Source organism: Triturus cristatus, chromosome 6, assembly GCF_964204655.1.
Source record: "Triturus cristatus chromosome 6, aTriCri1.1, whole genome shotgun sequence".
Classification (NCBI taxonomy): Eukaryota; Metazoa; Chordata; class Amphibia; order Caudata; family Salamandridae; genus Triturus; species Triturus cristatus.
This window is the reverse complement of record NC_140589.1, coordinates 1400040599-1400061945: the sequence shown is the minus strand read 5'-3', so window position 1 is coordinate 1400061945 and position 21347 is coordinate 1400040599. Positions and strand designations below refer to the sequence as shown.

At 46.7% G+C, this 21347-nt stretch overlaps 1 protein-coding gene across 4 annotated transcripts in view; it reads right to left on the bottom strand.

The window, feature by feature from the left end:
• ARFGEF3 (ARFGEF family member 3) overlaps positions 1 to 21347 on the bottom strand; it is a 515806-nt gene that overhangs the window by 286619 nt on the left and 207840 nt on the right. For all 4 annotated transcript variants that reach the window (XM_085612422.1, XM_085612423.1, XM_085612424.1 and 1 more), the window contains exons 6-9: positions 17559 to 17681; positions 9740 to 9782; positions 7702 to 7786; positions 5314 to 5418 (exon numbers count right to left, since the gene is read on the bottom strand). In XM_085612422.1, coding sequence (XP_085468548.1) covers positions 5314 to 5418; positions 7702 to 7786; positions 9740 to 9782; positions 17559 to 17681 — 356 coding nt within the window. The remainder of the gene's footprint in view (positions 1 to 5313; positions 5419 to 7701; positions 7787 to 9739; positions 9783 to 17558; positions 17682 to 21347) is intronic.

The window sequence follows — 21347 nt, the reverse complement described above, 5'->3', positions numbered from 1 at the left end:
TCGGGTCGTCGCCGTCCCTGTATTCTGCCCGAAATACTGCGTTATACAATCGCCAATCTCCACCTGGAACACCGGGTCCTCAAGCAGCAAGGGGTTAAGGCGCCACGTAGGGATCGCCTGCCGCTGCCTAGACCACTGCAGCATCCCCACGCATGGGTTATGGTCCGATATGGTCCTGGCTAAATATTCACTATGCCGCATCAAAGGTTGAACATCCGGCGAGCACAATATGCTATCTAATCTGACGTGCAGCTCATGTGGAGCCGAGTAGAAGGAGTAGTCCCTGCCATGCGGGTGATGGGTACGCCACGTGTCCACCAAGCCCCAAGTATCTTGCCAGACCCGCCTGCTTTTGGCCACCCGGCAAACCGCCGACTGTGCAAGGGGCGGATGAGACCTGTCCAACTCTACATCCAACACTGAGTTGAAATCCCCCCCCAATACCACCGCCCCCGTCAAATACTCTGCCAGTTGTCCCGACAGTCTGGAAAAGAAAGCGGCCTGGTCAACATTGGGGGCATACACACTGCACAGAGCTATATCCCTTCCATCTAGCCGCCCCTGCACCGCCACAAACCTGCCCTCCGGATCCACTAACGTCCTGAGATTCTGAAAAGGGACTCCCGCCCTCACCCAGATCAGGGCACCCCGAGCAAACTTCGAGAATGTCGTGTAATACAGTTGGCCCCTCCAGCGTCTACGCAGCGCCTGCCCCTCTTCTTTGTCCAAATGGGTTTCCTGAAGGAATGCTACCTGTACCCCTCTCCGCACTAAGTATGCCTGGACTTTATGCCGCTTCACCATTGAGGTGAGCCCTCTCACATTCATAAATCGCAGTTCAGGGGGATTCCCCATCCCATCGTTGAACCAACCACCCATGACGGGACCCCGGAGGCACACTGACAAGCCCCAAAAACCGTTTAACTACCCAACTCCCCGAGCTCCCTCCCCTCCCCAGAACAGGCGCTAAACTGTAGGTACCCATCCAAATACTACCCCCAACAGCAAACAAACTCTCTGGTAGCCACCAGAGTCTCACTTCGTCTGTGAGGTTGAGGTGGTGGCTCACCGCCAGACGGGCTTGACGACAGTCCTTATCCAAGCATCCTTGCCCAGTCACAGCCAGTCGTTCCCCGGCGCTCCACTCCGTTCAGGCCCCCCCACCCCCCCCTCGAAACGCTCCTCATGACCAGCCACAAAGCACCTTCCCAGAGCAGTCTGCCCCTCAACCCCGCAGGACCCCGCCAGGCCTCTCTCTCAATGTCCCGCAGCTCCCCACCATCTGTGCCCTCCCAGCCAAGGTCTGGCAGCTCTCCAAACCTTCAAGCGTCCAGCAACTCATCAGCAGTCCCAGGGGTGACATAAGGTAACTCCTCCGCCTCCTCTTCAACACCATCAGAGTGGGAGTCCTCAGTGCCCCTCCGGGAGCCCGATGCTTCGCTGAGCTGGGAGACCACCGCCCCGGAGATCTCCGAGACCGCCTGCAGAGCAGCCCGCCGTTCCAGCACCGTCTGGGAGGCACCAGGCGACCGGACCCCCGCCTGTCGTGCCTTGTTGCGTCTGCTACGGCGGGGCTTGGCCAATGCCCCTATCGGCCTCCCTCCATCCGAGTGCGCCGCCGCCCGGGTTCTGGTCGCCTCCAGTCAGCTCCAGGCCGCCGCAGGGTCTGTGAAGAACGACGTCGCTCCATCCAGCATCACTCGGAGTCGTGCCGGGAACAGCAAGGAGTACTGCAGCCCCTCGTCCCACAGTGCCTTCTTCACAGCCTGAAAGGAGGAGCGTCTGCGCTGGACCTCCATGGGGTAGTCCGGGTAAATGGAAACCGGGACATTCTGCACCTGGAATGGGCCCTGCGTCCGAGCCCTCTGTAAAATGATGTCTCGGTCTCTGTAGTGCAGCAGGCGGGCCACAACCGGCCGGGGCGGGCGGCCCGGGTCCGGGGGCCGAGCAGGCACCCTATGCGCCCTCTCCAAGGTGTAGAACCGCGTGAGCCCCTCCGGCACCACCACCTCCTGCAGCCAGGCCTCCAGGAAGGCCAACATGTCACCACCTTCAATTTTCTCTGGCAGACCCACCACTCGGATGTTGTTGCGGCGGTTACGCCCTTCAGCGTCCTCGGCCCTCTTTTCCAGGACCACTACCCTCCGCAGGAGGTCCGCCGTCTGGGTCTCTGTCACCTTCTGGGCCGGGGCCAGCGAGTCCAGCTTGTCCTCCGCAGTTTTGACCCTATCCACGAGCTTCCGGTGATCCGCCCGCAGCAGCCCCAGATCCGTGGACACCTGGGCAATGTCCGCCTGCAACGCCGACTTCGTGTCCGCTATGGCCAGGAGGATTTGGTCCAGCTGCCGCTGCTGGAGGCCCACCGCCGCGTCCGCATTCTGTCCGACCTCTCGGCCCGCAACAGTGTCCCCCGCGGGGTCCACCGGGGCACCTCCCAATCTGGGGCGCGGCTTGCCCATGATCCCGCACCCGGTACCTGCAGGTCGGCACGAGGCCTCGTTCACGAGACAGCTGGCAGCTCCCAGGCCCCGCGTGCCCAGCGTCTGCTGCGGGGACCCTCTCTGCTCCGCCACCGGTCAAGCCCCTCGCCGGGGCGTCGCCGCCGTCCTCCTCGGGGCACCACGACACTTCAAGCCCCCACCGCACACCAGCGGCCGTGCGCTCCGCCGGGTCCGAGGTCCACAGCCCCGGGTCAGGGAGCTCTGCGCCTCAACGTCGCTCAAAGGGCCAGTCGCTACTCCTGTGGCCCCGTCCGCCTTTCAGCTGCCCAGGGTCCGCCGTCCTCTGTCTCTGTCTCTGCTCCCGCTCTAGGCCGCCTCACCGACACCGCAGGTCCGGCTCCTCTCTCCGGCCCGCCGTTCCACCTCGGGAGCAACCCCCAGCGGCAGTGCCCGTCCGCGACCCGCAGCTGCGAGCCTCCCGCCGTGGGCGTCCACCGCTTCGTTTCGTCCTCCACCCGCCAGCGATCGGCACTTCCTGCCGCACCCGCCGGGGCTCCCGCACTTCCGGCCGGCCACCAACGTACTGTGGGCCGCGGCCGCCCGCCGCCGTACAGGCCGCCCAAGATGGCCGGCAGCCACCCGCCTCCGCCTCAGTCGCAGTCGCGGCCCTCGCCTCTGGCGCCGCTAATCCGGACAGCGGTCCGTCCCAAAAGCACAGGGTAGGTGGGGGGAGCCCTCCAGGAGCTCCGGAACGCTGGGAGCACCACTTCTTGCAGGATTTTTGCCGGGCGGGATGCGGAGCTCTTCGCTCACGCGTCCATGCCCGTCGGCTGCTAAGCCACGCCCCTAAGGCAACCACATATGGTGGAATATTATCTACCACCTTCTTTCCATCCCGAAGACAGAGTAAGAGAGTCCCTCCCTTCAGCACTTAAATGTGTCCCGAAGAGAATAGTTTGAAATACAGATGCACTAGTTTGGAACTCATGCCATGCTCACAAGATTACCTAACTCTCTTGGAAATCAGATCCAAACCATATTCCATTTCACGGTTTGCTGTTGCACTGTGGTACGTGAAGGTCTTCCCTGAGAGCAGGAGAGGAGATTTTCAGGGAACCTAATTATACTATGAACGTTGCGTTATCACAGCAAGCATGCCGCTGTGCTCCTTTGCATGCTTTCCTGAGAAGGTCTGCAACAGGAGCCATTTGATGCTCCATTCTGAGTTTACTTTCATCCACTTGTTGGTTCTTGGAACTTCCATGCAATCCTTCAGGTTGAGCGCAGGAAGGTGAACTTTAACTGCTCTTACTTTCACTGTGCTGCAGCTAGCTCACATTTGTTCTGTGTTTCAATCATTCTCACCCTGTGTATGATAGAGAAAGAGGAAATAAAGACTGGCTTCTTACTTCAGAACTTTTGCTATCACCTACTTGCATGGGTAATCATTACTTTGGGAGTATCTGAGAAAAATCCAGTTCCGGCTACTACTGTTATATTGTCCTTCCCATGTTCCTGTGACTGCCTTGCACAGCATTCTGTTTTATTTTGTTTCTTCCTTATTTCCTAGACTCACCTTCTTTCTGCCTTACCTTTCCACCCTAACAGCCTGCATGTCTGTTCTTTACCTATTAGGTTTCAGACCATATAGTCACTGAGTTAGCAGCTGTTCCTTTCTTCCTAGAGTCTGCTACTTTTACCTGCACCCTTGTTCTGAATTCTGGTGTGAGTGTCCATGGACCGCCATCGCACTAGTTGTCCCATTGCCTTTTAGGCACATCCCCGAGTTCTTTGTTCTGAATCCCTGTTCCAGTTTACATGTTCGAGAAGGGTTCAGATGTCCCTATGCTTGTTGGGCACATCCTTGAGTTTCTTGTTCGTGTTTCCTTGTGCTAACAGTGCATTATTTGTAACAGTGTCTGTTGGATACCGCCTGATCTTTATCTCTGAATTCCTGTTCATGATTTCTGTAGCCCACTTCTCATTTGTCTGGATCATCTCACTTGCTCCTTGCAATCTCTCTGAACAGTGCTAGTTAAGAACTCTCTCTGGTTTTCTGCTCCATTCTGAAATTGGCACCCTCTCCGTTGCAGCCCACTATGCATTAAAGTCTTATCTCTTGCTTAGTCACTGTTTCATTTAAACAAAGCAAGGGCTTTAGCTGCTGCACTCAGGTCCTTTGGATTCTTACCTGTCTCAGTGTTGTTGCCATTTTGGTCCACCTTAACAAGGAGTACAATAGCCTCTATACAGCGTGTCCAAACGGTGACTTTGTTGTTTGGCTGCCATCAATTGAAGGGCTTTCTCTAAACTACCTAGAGACCCTTTATCGTATTCCAGTACATCCCTTACTTTGATCACACCTTGTCATCCAGTGCTATTGCGTCTCTCCAGTTCTTCATCTCTTCATACATCCGGCGTCTGTCATGTTATGAGCACCCTGACTTCACTCACTCCCTCACACCTCCACACTGCATATAATAGAATTCATAAAAATGAGGCCTACCCATTCTTTCCCTTCTGTGACTGTGGTGAGACATCAACCCCCTTCCCCTGTCTTACATGGACTGGAAATAATTGTCTGCAAAGGCGTGGATGATGGAGCAGAGATTAATTACAATATAATTTCACTGTATAGTTGAACGCTCAATAATAACCACTGACCAACCAATATTCTTGTGTGTGTGATTTACAGCTGGAACAGAATGTTCAGATTATCCGAGCTCTGTAAGTCTTAAAATAGAGAGCCTGGGGTCTTTTCAGAAGCGATACAACCAGCAATCTACTTCAATTTGTTCCATACAAAGCTTTCCACAAGCGCCAATCAATGCTTTCACAGTGAGGCGGATCATTTCATTGTGCATGTACCCACCAGATCAGGTCAGTGAAGCCTTTGTGCTGATGCATACTGGGAGAGGAACTGTTGAGCATGGACAAAATGCACTCCAGGTACAGCAACTGCAGCTGCTGGTTTTCACTGAGCAACAGAGAGAAAGAACAGTCATAGGCAATAAAAAGAGACATCCCAAGTACATTTCTTTAGCTCATTAAAAAATCTCTCTGCTTATTAGTTACAAATGCTACTATTTCTATGTTATCACTGCGTAATTAGATGTTCCAATGCAACACATGTAAATGTGTTTCACGTTTTAAGCTCCATGAAATATATGGTGCTGCCCTTGTCTATGGAACAGAATAGAAAGTTAGTAAATGCACAAGAATTTGCAGCATATTTTACCCTGTAACTGGCACTTGACTCTGATGACCAAGACTTTTTTTAGTGTGAAATATTTACACATAGGTTAAAGATTTTGAAGTTGCACAGAGCATTGTCTCTGCTCACAAAGAAACCCTTCCCCAGTCCATCTACCTTCAACCAAATACCAAACATAAACAGGAAGAGGAAACCAGTAAACATTCTGGTTTCCTAAAGCTGCAAAAATAAACATATATTAGAGAGTCCTCAGTTCTGAGCACTGACAACTCATGGGCACTCCCTGGAGCACCCATGAGCAAGAACGCAATTATCACACTGATCTGATACCCTGTCTGTATATTTCTTTCATATTTCCATGCCTTGTTACAAAAATGGCAGTAAGATTAAATTAGTGCAAACTCTTTCTGTCTTGATGATCTACAATGACCCTGACCCTACGTCAAAACCCCTGAATGCAATGTAAATTTTTCTCTCCAATTTACTGACATCCTGTCTGAATTCCCTCAATATTTTTCTTCTGAAATTCTGTTTTAAATTATGAACATATACAGACACACCCTTCCACAACATCTTGCTCTACTCAGATTTGTAACTCTTCATGGTATTTCGGTCATGTAGAGTTCTGATGTAAAACATTGTCTAATGTTTTGATTAAAGTGGTTCCAAACAGATACCACCTAAGCATATTGGAGACAAAACCTTTGTACTTTTCTTTAAAAAAAATCAAAAGCATTGAATCAATTGGAGTTTTTCCATATGAATAGACAGCTCTTGAACTTAACTGAGTTATCTCAACAATACTTCTGTGCCCCAACTTCTACAGTATGCTCTAATCCTATTTTAATTCAATTAAAACTAAGGTTGGCTAAAGCCAAACTCGGCACCAGACATCGCTACCGCCATCCCCACTGGCTACAAGATCGTTAGGCAAGACCAACAGCACAAGTCCAGAGGCAGAGTTTTCATCCTATTTAAAGATACCATCAGCTACACCACCTGCACGGCCCCCCTACCAGCTACATGGAGCATCTCCTGTTCAAGATACACGTTACAGCCAGCTTCTCCCTTGGCAGAACCCTCGTATACAGACAACCTGAATCCCACACCAAATCTGTCAGCAACATAACGGACTTCGTCTCACCCCTCATCATTAAAGCCAGCACCTTCATCCTCCACGGAGACCTTAACTTTCACCTAGAAGACCGCACTGACCCAAACGCCATGGCCCTTCTAGAAAACCTTGCAAACCTTGCAGCACCCAGCATGTTACCGAACCCACCCACGTTGGTGGACACCCACTGGACTCAATTGTCTCCTCAATCAGCAACATCACAATCCACAAGCCAGCAACAATGACCTGGGCCAGTTTCAGTATACCCATCCTGCACCTTCACAGACCTAACACCACAAGAACCGCCCAACAGAGCTGGAAAAGCATCTGAGAAGAGGAGTGAGCTTCCAATCTCTCCGAGCATCAGCCAGAGCACATCAGCAGCTTGCTAAAAGCCATCAAAAACCTCAACAACTAGATCACTGCATGTGCCGACACATTGGCTCCCCTCAAGCAAAACCCAAAGAACCTGACTACAGATCAGCTGGTACACAGAGGAACTCAGGCTGACAAAACGTGACTGCAAGCAACTGGAGCACAAATGGAGAAAAGGTTAAGACACCACAGATAGAGACATCTCTAAATCACCCCTAAGACACTACCACTAGCAGAAACGGAACACCAAGTGTACAGCTCTTGCAGATCGTATCGACGTTAGCACTAAGAGCAGCACGGAAATTTTAGACATCATCAAAGACTACTCCATGCCTCCTGTCATCTTCAGCAACATTACCTCCTCACAAGATCTTTGTACGAAGCTCTCAGAATTCTTCTGTAACAAAATCACCCCTATATACAGCAACTTCGATCCTCAACCGGAAGCAATCTAGTTTGCGCTGGGTGCTACAGAAGATCCAAACACAGCATAACATATAGCAGTAGAAATAGAATAGGGAAAACACATATTTCAGATCACAGTTGCATATACTTACTTTATGACGGCTTGTAGCTTTTCACAAAGGACAGTGAGGACAAAGACAACGTCATCGCAAAGGGATTCTAGTGATTGGCCTGCTCCTGTGTGATAAAGAAAATGGTTTGCCTGTTAGTATTGTGTAAGGTTAGTGTCCATATACACATTTAATTATGCTTAGACTGACTGTGTTGTCTTAAGTTTTTTTTCACCTCATTAACAAACAGAGTAGACTAGAAACAATCTCTCTATAGACACTACAGCAGGATATGGCTAATTCATGGTATACTATCCTAGCTAGGGTCTGCCAATCTGAAATTTTAAGAAAGTGAATATGTGGAAAGAAGTTTAGAGTGTAGGCTTCATCTCTTAATGTTATGCAAATTAACATCTTCTAGCTTGAAATTATCGTTTCACCTGTATATTATGTGAATGCATCTCTTCTTGCTTTATTTGCTCTCTCAAAGAAAGAGGTCATTTAAAAATGCTAAGCCTGATATCTCTGTCTATTCTCTATGTGTGTTAAATACATTTACATATTAGTATATGTTCCGCTCTCCAATTTGGCGATCCTGCGTTTTTTCTAAAAACGGGAATTATAAACCTGGACCAACCTCAGTTCTGGACCAGACATCTCAATCGCCTTCCCTGAAGGCTACAAAATCACTGTAAGGACCACACCAACCGACCAGGCGGAGGCATCACCATCGTCCACAAGAAAACCCTCTGACTGACCACACACTCAAATGACCCAACGAAACCATGGAACATCTCCACTTCCAGATCCAGATCAACCCCAAGACCTCCCTCCATGGCACCCTTGTCTACAGGCCCCCGACCGCCATTCACCAAGACCATTGTAGACCTCATCGCTCCCCAGGCTCTCGCATATGCCCCATTCAACCTGGAACCCAATCTCTTACACTTACATTTGATAGAGAAGTTCTGCTCCGACACCGAAGAGAAAGACGGCTTACTTACTCTTGCTATCACTAGAATGCTGAGAATGCCAGCTCTTTTTCAAATAGGGAAATATTAAGAACACTGCAAATATGGGACAACTTTATACTTTGTCCTTCTCATTGCCTATCATTTTTTGTTCTGGTTGTTTTTAAATGCAGAAAATTATGGGTTTTTTCTTTTTAGGTATGTTGAACACAGGTTTGTATAGTGCTTTTTCTTTGATATTCCTCAGAATCAAGACAGAGTTGATTATTCATGGCCTAGCTCTTGCTATAAAACTATCTATAACAGCAGTGTGCAATGTGTTCTTGTTAAGCAGAATAAAATGACATAGCATGAACAAGAATGTAGAGGAAGCAGGTGAATCTTGAATAGCACTGTACCAGACACTCTTGCATGCATATATTGTGGGACTAAAGGCCTAAAGGGCAAGGGTAATTTCCCTATGAGAAGCAATAAAATCAAATCTATTGCAGCGGCATCTAAACCTATTCCTGGCACTGAACCACTACCAATAACTGTTCTTCCAGAAGACATCAGATGTCAGGAGGACATTGGTGGCTTTCAGAAGGAACTCAAAACACAACTCTTTAACTTGCACCTAAACTTCTAAATGCTTTTCTCTCCCACATTCACTGAATGAAAAACTGGATACATTTTCCCCATATGGTTTCGTTTTACATGCATTTTCCGCACTTTCTATCTCCTCTCTACCTCTGATCTGCTTGAACGCTGCTTTCCCTAACAGCAGCACAATGTCTTCATGGTTTCATTTCACTGTACTTCTGAGCCCTGGTCTCTAATTGAATTGTCCTATGTAAAGCAGTCCGACACCAAAGGAGAAGAGAAGCGCTATATAAAAACATTAAATAAATAAATATGAAAAATATTATTATTTCATTTTATTTCTTGTAGTTATCCAGAACTTGACAGTTTTGAGGCTTGCGCTTTTAAGGAAAATTAGAAATATCAGTTTTCACAAAACAAAGCATTGGTGGGAGGGGCTAAGGAAGTGTAAATGGCACTTTAGTATATGCAGAAAAATAGTTTGATTTAATCACTGTTAACTCATTAAAAAAAAAACTGATAGATACCTTGATTTCTAATTTCTGGCATGACTTCGCTGCTTTCCGGGTTCTGACAAGTGAAGACAAATAAAAAACAATTATAAATACAGGAAGTCTTTAAAAACTTAACTTTTAATGGTCACAATCACTTTAGTTTGCAGACCCTGGAAGTTAAAACCAGCACTGGTACTGTTGATCAGTAGCGCCTGAGTGCATACGTGGAAATTTACCTGTGTGATAAATTATTGACAACAAGTTGCAGTTGATGGTGAGAGCAGTGCTAAATGAAATTAGCAGATACCTAACATTATAATCAGCTGTTCAACAAGCAGATACATGATATTACGAGTTCCTAAATGCCAAATATGTTATATTAGAATTAGTTCCCAAAAATGTCTTTAGTTATGCTCTTTCGCCACTAGAGTGTTCCAAGGTTAAGTGCCCATTTAATACCGGAACTGAATCTAGTGCAGGGTTGCATCCAGGAGTCTTCAAAAATGGCGGCATTTAAAAAAAAAGTCTGCCCTTTAAGCATCTGAGTCAGTGCATCACCAGGTTTCCAGTTCAAACTAGAGAATCATTGTACACGACAATAGCGCACATTACAAGGTATCTGATTAAGAACAGACTGAAACATAAATCTGGGCACAACTGTTAACCTGGAACAAGCAAGTAGGAAGTGAATGGAAACGGTGCGTTGATTTGATAAATGAAGTAGACAGTCCGACAGCTTTGATTAATGAGGAACTAAAAGACTGTGCAAAGAACCTCAAAAGGGTGGCGCGTGCAGCCTATTATCAAACATTAGACCAGGAGGCCTGCTCCAGTCTGAGGATGGTTGAGGGATTCTTTTGCGGAGACGTGTGTCAGCACAGCTAGATGCTCACACATTATTTCTCCACACTCAGCAGACCTTGGGCCCCTCTGCCATCAAAGTGACCAAAGAGATAAACACATATGTACACTTCACGTGCATGCTCTCTCGCCAAATGCAAAGGATTTCCCCAAAAATCTGTGTATGGCACCAGAAGAACAAGCAGAGACAGCAGCAATTTAAGGTGACCTCTGTCTCCAAGCCACTAGGGATGCTGTTTGCAGTACTAAACTTTCATGTGACCACCATGTATTCTGGATTTTAGTCTTGCTTCCCTCCCATTGAACTAATTAAACTAAGACACCTGAAAACAATGATTTGTTGGTAGAAAGGACAGACAGGGCTCGAGATTGTCCATAGTAACCGGGAGCGAGATGGTCACCTTACTGCAATTGCTTGCTGCAAATTATGCTTCATTCTGTCTTCATAAGAAAAATGAACATGACAATTAAAAATTTGCAAACATTCGTGACAAGAATTTTCTATTCTATTAAGGACAAGGAGACGAGGATTATGCTTTCTCATTTCTTTATTAGAAATGCTCAGCAGCCAATTAGAAGAAACGTTGTATAACGAAAAAACTACAGTACCCATGAACATCAGGGTACCACGTGACCAACCATAGAGTCTCACATATAAAAGGTAGTGTAGGTGAAAGTACGTCCTCTTTCTTTGGTGAGGAACAGTTCACAGGAAACAGGAAGTCCAATGAAAAAACGATGAATGCCAGGTAAAAGAATCCATCAGCAACAGCCGGTGATCACCCTGACGATATAGAACACAGCAACCGCAGATCACAGGAGGCAGTAGACCATCCAACAGAGTAAGCAGGTGGAACAGAAGGACCGCTATTTCGGGTCAGAACCTGAAAAGAAATATACAGCCGTAATATACTCATCCCATAAAGAGAGTGAAGTCAACAAAAAGGGGGGGGGGGGGTAAGAGAGAAACCAATGAAGTGCATCAAACATAAATCATATGCAAATATAACAATGACATTGGGTGGGATAATCCTCGCCTCCTTGTCCTTAATAGAATTGAAAATTCTTGTCACGAATGTTTGCAAATTTTTAATTCTATGTCAGGACAGGAGGCTCCGATTATGCTTGTTCAAAGCTGATCCACCACTACAGAAGCAATATGCTCAATAGGTTTGTAATAAAAAGTTTTGAACACAGAGTCAGAAGACCAATCTGCGGTTTTCATGATGTCCAATAATGAAACACCCATCGAGAACGCTTTAGAGGCCATAGCCCCACGAGCCAAATGAGCACCAAAAATGGAAACATCAATTCCAGCCTCAGACAAGAGCCATCTAACCCAGCGAGCTAAAGTAGCAGGGGTAACAGGACGAAAAGGTTTCTGCAAAGCAATAAGTAACTGACCCTGTTTATCTGAATGTAAATGGGCAGTACATACCTCATAATCCTTGACACATTGAACAACGCAAAGGTTGGGATGATGAGGAAAGGAAAGATAGGTAATCGAAGTAGTAGCCGTTTTGGTGCGTGTGGAAAGAAGAAAAGTGACACCCTCGGGTGTAAAACTGCGACCTGCCAAGTCCAACGCACGCACATCAGAAACTCGTTTGCAAGAAACAAGACATAACAGCATAGTCAGTTTGGCTGAGAGTTGCTTACGGGAAAGCAATGAATTAGAAGGCCAAGCCTCCAAAAATCTTAAAACAATGGAGTCATCCCAAAGCGAGACATATTTAGGACACGGAGGATTCGACAAACGAATGCCCTTAAGCAATTTGGAAATCAAGGGATGCTCACCCGCAGGTTTACCATCGATATGAACATGAGCCGCTGAGATGGCGGAACGGAAGTTGTTGACCGTGCGATAAGCCAAACCAGAGGAAGCGAGAGAGGCTAGAAAATTAATAATCAGAGCCACATCCGCTGAAGCGGGATCAACTTCCCGCTGAATACACCAGTCACACCATCGTTTCCATGAGGCTCTATATCGTTTGTGAGTACTGGGAGACCAGGCTTCACTGATGAATTTGAAAGCGTCGCGTGAAAGGCCTGGGAGCGACGAGCGATCCCCGAAATTCGCCACGCTAACAGAAGGAGATTGCCCGTTAGAACAAGGGGATGCGGATTGCCGAGGGGATCCAACAAAAGATTCCACTTCTGGGGAAGAAGGAACGGTACCGCGCAACACATCTCCAAAAGAACCGGGAACCACGCTTGAGCCCTACACAGAGGAGCAATTAGAATTAAATCTGTTTGAAAATGTTTTGTGTAAGCCAGAACCCTGGGAATCATCATGAACGGGGGAAAGGCGTAACACAGCGTTGACGGCCAAGTCTGAAGAAACGCATCCGTGGCTAGGGCTTTCGGATCCGGCCTCCAGCTGAAAAACAGAGGGAGCTGAGTGTTTAGGCGAGAAGCGAACAGATCTAACTGACATTGACCCCAGGTCCGAAGGAGAATGCGAAAAATGCGAGGATGAAGTCGCCAATCGCTGAAGTCGCGAAGATGGCGAGAGTTCCAGTCCGCAATCTGATTGTGGCAGCCGGGAAGATATTCAGCAATAACTGTGATCTTCTGTTGAAGACAGAAGTGCCAAAAATCTTTGCCGATCTCCGCCAAAATCTTGGACCTCGTTCCTCCTAACTTGTTGACATACCGAACCACTGAAACATTGTCCATGCGGAGAAGAATGCAACAATTGGACTGAAGAGGAGAAAAACACCGGATCGCAAAGGAACCCGCCAGGAGTTCCAGGCAGTTTATGTGAAGGGACAACTCCTGGGAGGACCACCGACCCCCGGTCGAGACGGGACCGCACCGGGCTCCCCAACCCCATAGACTGGCATCGGATTCTATAACCAGATCCGGAGAGGAACCAAACAGGGCTCGCCCATTCCAGGCCTCCATGTGGTCTAACCACCATTGCATCTCTCTCTTCGCATCCTCGGAAAGAGGAATCAGATCGGAATAGCGAAGATCTTTTTGGAGATGACGAATCTTCAACCTTTGAAGTGCCCTGTAATGCAGAGGACCCGGGAAGATTGCTTGAATGGAGGACGCCAACAGACCGACAACACGTGCTAACGATCTCAACGACACAGTCTGTCTGGAAAGAACCGACCTCAATTCCCTCTTGATGTGCCGAATCTTTTGATTGGGTAAGAGAAGTTGACAGGAAAGGGAGTTCACCTGGAAACCCAGAAAATCTATCACCTGTGTAAGGATCAAGACAGATTTCTGAGGATTCACGAGAAAACCCAGAGATTGTAAAAGGTCGATAGACCACTCCAGATGCGTCAAGACTGTGAGGGGATTGTCCGCCATGATAAGAATGTCGTTGAGATATATTATTAAGCGGACACCCCGAGTGCGCAGACATTCCACGACGGGCCTCAGAAGTTTCGTGAAGCACCAAGGTGCTGACGAGAGGCTGAACGGGAGAACCGTGTATTTGTACCAAGTCCCCAGCCAACTGAATTGAAGGAATCGGCGATGAGGCTCGAAAATGGGAATCGAGAGATACGCATCTTTGAGGTTGAGCCGAACCATCCAGTCCCCTTCGCGAAGAAGATCGCGCAATAGATGGATCCCCTCCATTTTGAAGTGTCTGTAAACGACACCTCCGTTGAAATCCTTTAAATTGAGGACCAGACGAAAGCCGCCCCCTTTTTTCTGAACCAGAAAAATAGAGCTGATGAACCCCTGGGGGTGGGGGATAGTTGGAATGATTGCCCCTTTTTTGAGAAGGGACTCGATCTCTGCCGAGATAAACCCTTGGTCCTGAAGAGAGAAAATTAGGGGACTTGGAGGGAGGGATTGATGTTGGGACTGATTAAACTCTATTTTGAAACCCTGAACAGTTTGCAGTACCCAAGCATCGTTGGAGATTAGACGCCAGTTGTGTAGAAAAAATCGTATTCTGCACCCCAGAACCACCTCGGAAAAAGGAATCAAACTCACCTGAGGTGTTTGAATCGTGGTAGGCACCTTGGTTTCCACCGGAACGGCCTTTACGAAATTGACTCTCTCCCTTTGCAGGAAGGATAGAAGTTGGAGCGTGAGTTATATCCAGACTCCTGACCACCACCTCTCTGGGACTGAAAACCCCTCTGGGAGGGATGTTGAGAACCACGGCCGAACGAGCGTCCCCTATGTCGTCCGGCCCTGGCAAAAACCAGACGAAGTGCACGTTTGATCGAAGCCTGAGCCTTATCAAGACCGCTGAAGGTCGCAACAAACTTGGTAAGTTCCTTAAGAAAAGGCTGGCCGAATAAAAGACCCTGAGCCACTGGACCAGATTCGGAAGTGGAGAGTTCCGCCAACTTCGGATCTATTTTCAGAAGAATTGAGCGACGACGCTCGCTCGAAATCGCACAGTTAGCGTTACCTAGCTGGCAAATAGCCCTCTGAGACCACTCGATAAGGTCGTCAGGATCCATGAGAGAAGAAGATTCCTTGGCCTGAAAACCAAGATCCAGAATCTTGGTGAGTGGACCTAGTAAATCCAGCATTTTGTCCTGACAGGAGCGCCAGGATCTGTCAAGACCCTTCTTCGGATCCTTCACAAATTTTTTAAGGTATGAGAGCATTGTAGGATCAATCTCCGGAGTGTCCGCTAGGTGATCAGCGAGATCCGGGCGAGGGCACTCAGACCGGAGGCGAGCCCTGACATCCTTCTCAAAGGGCTGTCGAATGTGCGCTTGAACATAGGCCGCCACCGCAGGAGAAGGTAGCCAGGAAGATGAGTGAGGATGATAAAGTTCAGAAGGTTCGAAGGTAAGGACCTGAGGATGAGTAGGAGCATCAACATAATGCTCCTTACGAGACTTCTTGCGTGGCGGCGGAACATCCTGATCCGAAGGAGAGGAAGGAGGACCTTCAGTGTCTGTCAGAAGTCCAGAGGAGGCAGAAGCGCCCACTGATGGCAAGGAGGAAGCCTTATCTGAGGCTAAAGATTTAGCCAATCTTTTAAAATCCGACCTATGCGGATTAGCTGGAGATTTTGATAAACGGGAAGAAGGCAACCAACCCTGTTGTTTGGCGTAGTTCGTCAAATTACGCTTCAAAGGATTGATAGCGTGGACAAGGGCTTTATTAACGGAGTGTTGCACCCCTTGGTCCAGAGCCTCCACCAAATCCTGCTCTGGAAAACTAGAGTCGTCATCCTCAAAGGAGTAGTCATCGTCATCCAGATAAACTTCCATTCTTATACAGAACTGTGATATTAATGCCCACAGGATGACACTCAAATAAATATAGTTATGCCAAAGGCACAATGCAGGGGGAGTGAAGGACCCCACAGCAAGCCAGAAGGAAAGGTAAAAAACCTGACCCAGTATGTATAATAAATTGTGGAGGGAGGGCTTGCTGAAAATATATCACTCTAGGCAGAACCTATGCGTTATTATGCAGCCCAATGCCTTTAAAATGCAAAGGGCGTCGATGGGGCTGAAGTAAAACCGAGGCTGTGGGCAGCGGTGAATGAACCACCAGCTCAATCGTAATCTCCGTGTGGAACACGAAAATAAACAAACAAAATGGCAACTGCGCATACGCGGTAACGGCCGCCTCGAGAAAATGCAAAAGAGGAGCTCGCGCGCGAGTCCTCCAGCCCCTGTACTCCCACTCCACGTAATAACAGACAGAGACGCTCCGACAAGCATCCGGACCTCGGGAGGTGAGACCACGCTCCCAGACCCTGAACCGCGCGTTCAAAAAGCACCGAGCGAGCGCGAGGGACACAAGTAAGCGCTTGAAAGCGGCATGCAGCGCAACAAAGTATCAATGCATCAAAGCAACCAAAGGACACAAGCAAGCGCTTCAAAGCGGCATACATAAAATAGCGCAACAAAGTATCAATGCAACAAAGTATCAAAGCGATAGAGATAAACAAAAGGCACTTAACTGGCTGCGGAGCAGCAAAGAAAGAGGACGTACTTTCACCTACACTACCTTTTATATGTGAGACTCTATGGTTGGTCACGTGGTACCCTGGTGTTCATGGGTACTGTCGTTTTTTCGTTATACAACGGTTCTTCTAATTGGCTGCTGAGCATTTCTAATAAAGAAATGAGAAAGCATAATCGGAGCCTCCTGTCCTGTCATAGAATTCAAAGTACATTCACAGTAATGTGGCATATGTGTGGTAAATACGCAGTAGTAAACAGGGTAACAGTAACCCCAGTTATTAACTGTGCTAAAAAAAAAAAAGCAATGGATTGTTAAGTCCTATCCCATCCAGTGGTACTCAAATAAGATATAGAAGTTACTGAAATGTATACCTTTCTGGTCACAAGCAGATATTGGCAGCAAGCACATAAGCCATTGAACAACTTACTATTCCGGGATAGGAACTTGTGACCTGCAGGCTGCCCAAGGAGCTTTTAAAAATGAAGGTGATTTTATGAGACGACTACTACGAAGCACAGGGAGTAGGTTTAATGGAGGATGAACGGGAGGTTAAATGGACGGCTGCTATTTAATGCATATTATAAAAGAGAAGCAGAATGTGTGGCTACAAGGCATTGCCACGGAACCATTTCTCTTGAATACACCTATTTATTTTAAACGGGCTTTGGTAAAGCATAAGGTTGTTAGACCAGCGCCACCAGAAAAGCCAGGCCAAAAACATTTAAAATGTGTAACCCTGTAAAGAATTCTGGGCAGATTAGCACGCCCCTCCCTCGGTACACCGAGAACAGGTTTTGTGTTTGCAGAAGGAAAGCCTATTTCGAGCTCGGTGAACATTCCCTGCGCAGGTCCCACTGTTTTAACTACATTGCCCGCTATATATAATTACTCAGCACAGAATCCACTGTGGAACAAATGAGGCTTAAGAGAAATCATCCGTTACTATGACGGCGATAAATCTTCTGTGCAGGCGCAGACAGCGCGAGGAGAACCTCAATGATTATGTGACACACAAAAGCTCCCGCACGTGGGCACGGAGAAGGCGTTCGGACGTCAGACGGTCACGTGGTGCAAAGCTCACCGTGTTTTCCTGCTTCTGACGCAGTTGCAGAGTCAAGTCGCTCAACATCTGGCTGAGCGTCGCGCGCACGGCAGTGTTGATGCTCCGTTGATGACAGCTGGTCACGTAGGTCTCGATGCATACCTGGGGGGAGACAAGAGAACACCAGATCGTACCCCGTTTATCATACAACAACTACATTTCAGTTATGTTCATCATTATATATGGGATAAAGTATCGGCTACCGTACTTTAGAAGGATTACATACGCGCGATCTAACACCTTAAAGAGGTTTGATGCTCAAGACAGCACCTTAATAAGGTCTCGTTACTCTGACGCAGTGCGTCGTGAATTATCTTTGTAAAACATGGTAAGAGGACTATAATTTCCTCGTGAAATATGTGGCTTTAACAGATTTCTATATCTGGTGTCCTGCTTCCTCTGGAACAAGAAAGACTTCTGGGTGCAGATAGGTATGAAGCAAGCATTTCCAATGCAATAGGTCTCGTATTTACACAGGTTTGAGCTATTGGCATTGCAAATGACAATGCCTTTTATTTATGTGTTGTTTTTTAAAACAAATAAAAGGCATTGTAATTTACAATGCTAATAGCTTAAACTCTCACAAATGAGAGACCTACTGCATTGCAAATGCTTTTGTTATTAAAGCTGCCTTTCTTTTTCAAACTCACACAACGGCCTGATGAAGTAAAACCAAATGCTGCTCTGGGGTGCTGTGACCTGTAATGTGTATATTAATGGGATGGTTTGATTGGATGGAACGGAATGGGCACTGCCTACACGAGAGCTGGGAGGCTGTGGGCGGCCGTCCCACAGGGAATACATTCCTTAGGTTAGGCCATCCGCTCTTCCGAAGTCTCACTGGCTTCCATGCCCAGTGCACAACCGAAGTAAAAGGGCTAGTCACCATGGGAGGTTACAAATGAAGACAAGGCGGTACTAAAGAGGGACTAACAAGCCTATTTACGATTCAGAAGCCAGCATTTACGAAGGGCAATGACACAAGCCAATGAAAAATATGGGTGGAGAGTGGGCGTGGCTTCAAATGCATACTCCAATACAGCATGCCTCTCAGAGCAGCGCATGTGTCCTGACTCTAGGCTCGACCTAAAAACATGGAAACCATACAGTGTATGTAAAATAAAAAAATACGCAGAACATCATTTGCAAAGAATTAATTAGTTTAGTTCCCTCAGAAACCAATTAGTAGCCTCTTGTAGAATTTCTGACATCATAGAGTTAGATTTCTTCTCTTCTGTCCTGAAAGCCTAGCCTGTGCTATGTAAATAGAGGGGTTACCTCTTCAGCTAATGACTGAACTATCAAAGACAAAAACGTTCCCATGAAAGGAGCCTGAAAAAGATTTCTTCCTCTCAATTTATAGTTTCTAATGTACTTTTGGAGCAGCACTGAACACTGGGGACCCTCGCTGGTACAATTAAAGTCTAATATGCCAGGTCTGATCAGAATGAAACTTTAATATGTAACTTCAGTAGTTTAGCTGTGACATTCGATAGTTACAGGTGAGTAGCCCGCTACGAGTACACTGTTATAGGAAAATTATCTACAAGCTTTTGTAACAGTCTAAAAAGTGTATACATTCAGCAACCCCAAATCACTGAGAAGAAGTAAGCTATTAGGATGTTATTAGCAATTTGATGGACCTTGTGAGTGTTAAAAAAAACATTATATATGCACTTAAATTACTGTTTTCGCTCATGTAAATATGAATATGCTTCAGGGAGTATGCTCTTGTGCAACAGGGATCGTGCTGTTTTTCAATTTCGTTAACAACTGTGGTGATAGCTGGATGGTGAATTGAAATGTTCCATTACCTTTGTAATTAAAAGACACTTTGAACATAGATACCTCACTCAGAAGATTTGGTAACAAAATGGCCGTAAATTATCACTAATCGATAAGCACACAATACTGCCGAATATCACAATAACACCTGAGCATTGAATGCAACTCTGCTAACTTCAGACCAAAATAAGAGGAAGTCATGAAAAAATGGCAAAATTGATACAGTAGATAAAACAGGATACTGCTCCTGAAAATAGCAAGCAAAGTACGTACAACACTAAATAAAATCCATTGCAATACCAATGGAGGGCTCAAAAGAATAAGAAACAACATTGCTGAGAATGCACCAAAGGCATAAAAATACTACAAGGAAGTGTATGCCAACGTTAAAGACCACAAGACAATACAGTGTGCCAAATAAATGGTCCACGCCCTGACACAGAAACACGGTTAAAGGAGAGCACATAAAAGGACAAATGTCCATATACAAATGTACCTTTTGCACACGCATATAAATTACACTGTGCAGATCCAAGGACGGTACCAGTGTAGTAAAACACACCACATTTATCCTACTAGCTTTGCGCCCTACCTCTCCTGTAATGTTAACATAACACTGACACAGCCATGACCATGCAGTGTCACAAAGCAACGTAGCCATACAATAAAGATGTACAAATTTACAGGCCGGCAAAGAAAAATACTATGTACTTCACACAAAGAAGAACAGAGACCTAGGGCGAACACAAGGTGAGAAGCTGAAAGCCTAGCTACACCCCACAGCATCTGTTGCCCATGCCAGTCACCAGGGCCAGATTAAGACCTTTAGAGGCCCTAAGCACTTAAAAGATGTGCCCCCCCCATATATATCCAATTCAAAACATAATAATAAACCATAAAATAGAATTTTATTTTTTTAAATTTAACAAAACTTACAGTAAGATGCAAAATAATGTTTATTTTTGTATACTTCCACTTTATTTATAGGTTCAGCTGCATGCACCATTTGCAGTTTTGCACCATATGGTCCATGGTAAATCCGGCAATGGAACATTTCTGTGTTGCCCCTTCCCATAATGCCCTAAGCACATGCCTATTTTGCTTAATGGTTAATCCAGCCCTGAAAGTCACAAGAACATAACTGAGCATGCAGAAGCAACCTGGGTGTTTGTAATCAGTATAACACTGATTACACCAGCCCAGTGCCACAAACGCATCTCCACATAATGACATAATGCAGCAGAGCATCACGTTTTTATACAAAGATTAGCACTGTCCAATTACAAGATATCAACAAAGTGCCAATATGTCTTCCCCTTGGAGACCCAATGGCGGCTACTTCAAAGGCTGACATCATGGCACACATATAAAGACTAGGCTACAGCTGGCTACAAGTCGATGTCGCAAAACCGTTTCCAATGTCACTGCACCAATGCTCTGCCCTACTGACCGCTATGCTGGCATGGTACAGGCTGAACATTAGAAGTGAGACACAACCGCTGCTGCCAACGTGTACCTCGCTGCCATGAAATAATCAGATCACAATCTGTAGAACACCGTGAAACCATTAGCATTCAAAAACTGAATAAAACTGGATAAAAATACACCCCGCAGAACAATCAAATGCGGCTTCATCCAACCTTCGTAAACCAACATCACCCCAATTGTGCGGTATGTATGTGTGTGGTATTTGTATACTTCAACCAAACCAAAAGGCAGAGGAGAGCTCTTCATGGTCCAAGGCAATGATACAGTCAACAAGGGACTTGAAAGGTAGCTTGTTAGTGGACTGTTACTCTATCATGAGGTGGTGTTCTTTAAAGAGTGGCATCTTCAAATTTTTCCCCCACTAGAGCAGTTTTCGGGCGGTTCTGATGGACAGGAGTATGCTCCAGATTATGGGAGGATAGATGGAAAAGGCCTGCTGCCTTGTGTTTTCTTTTCCACAATTCTTTGTCTCCAGTCTGATGGTGTTCCGACTGC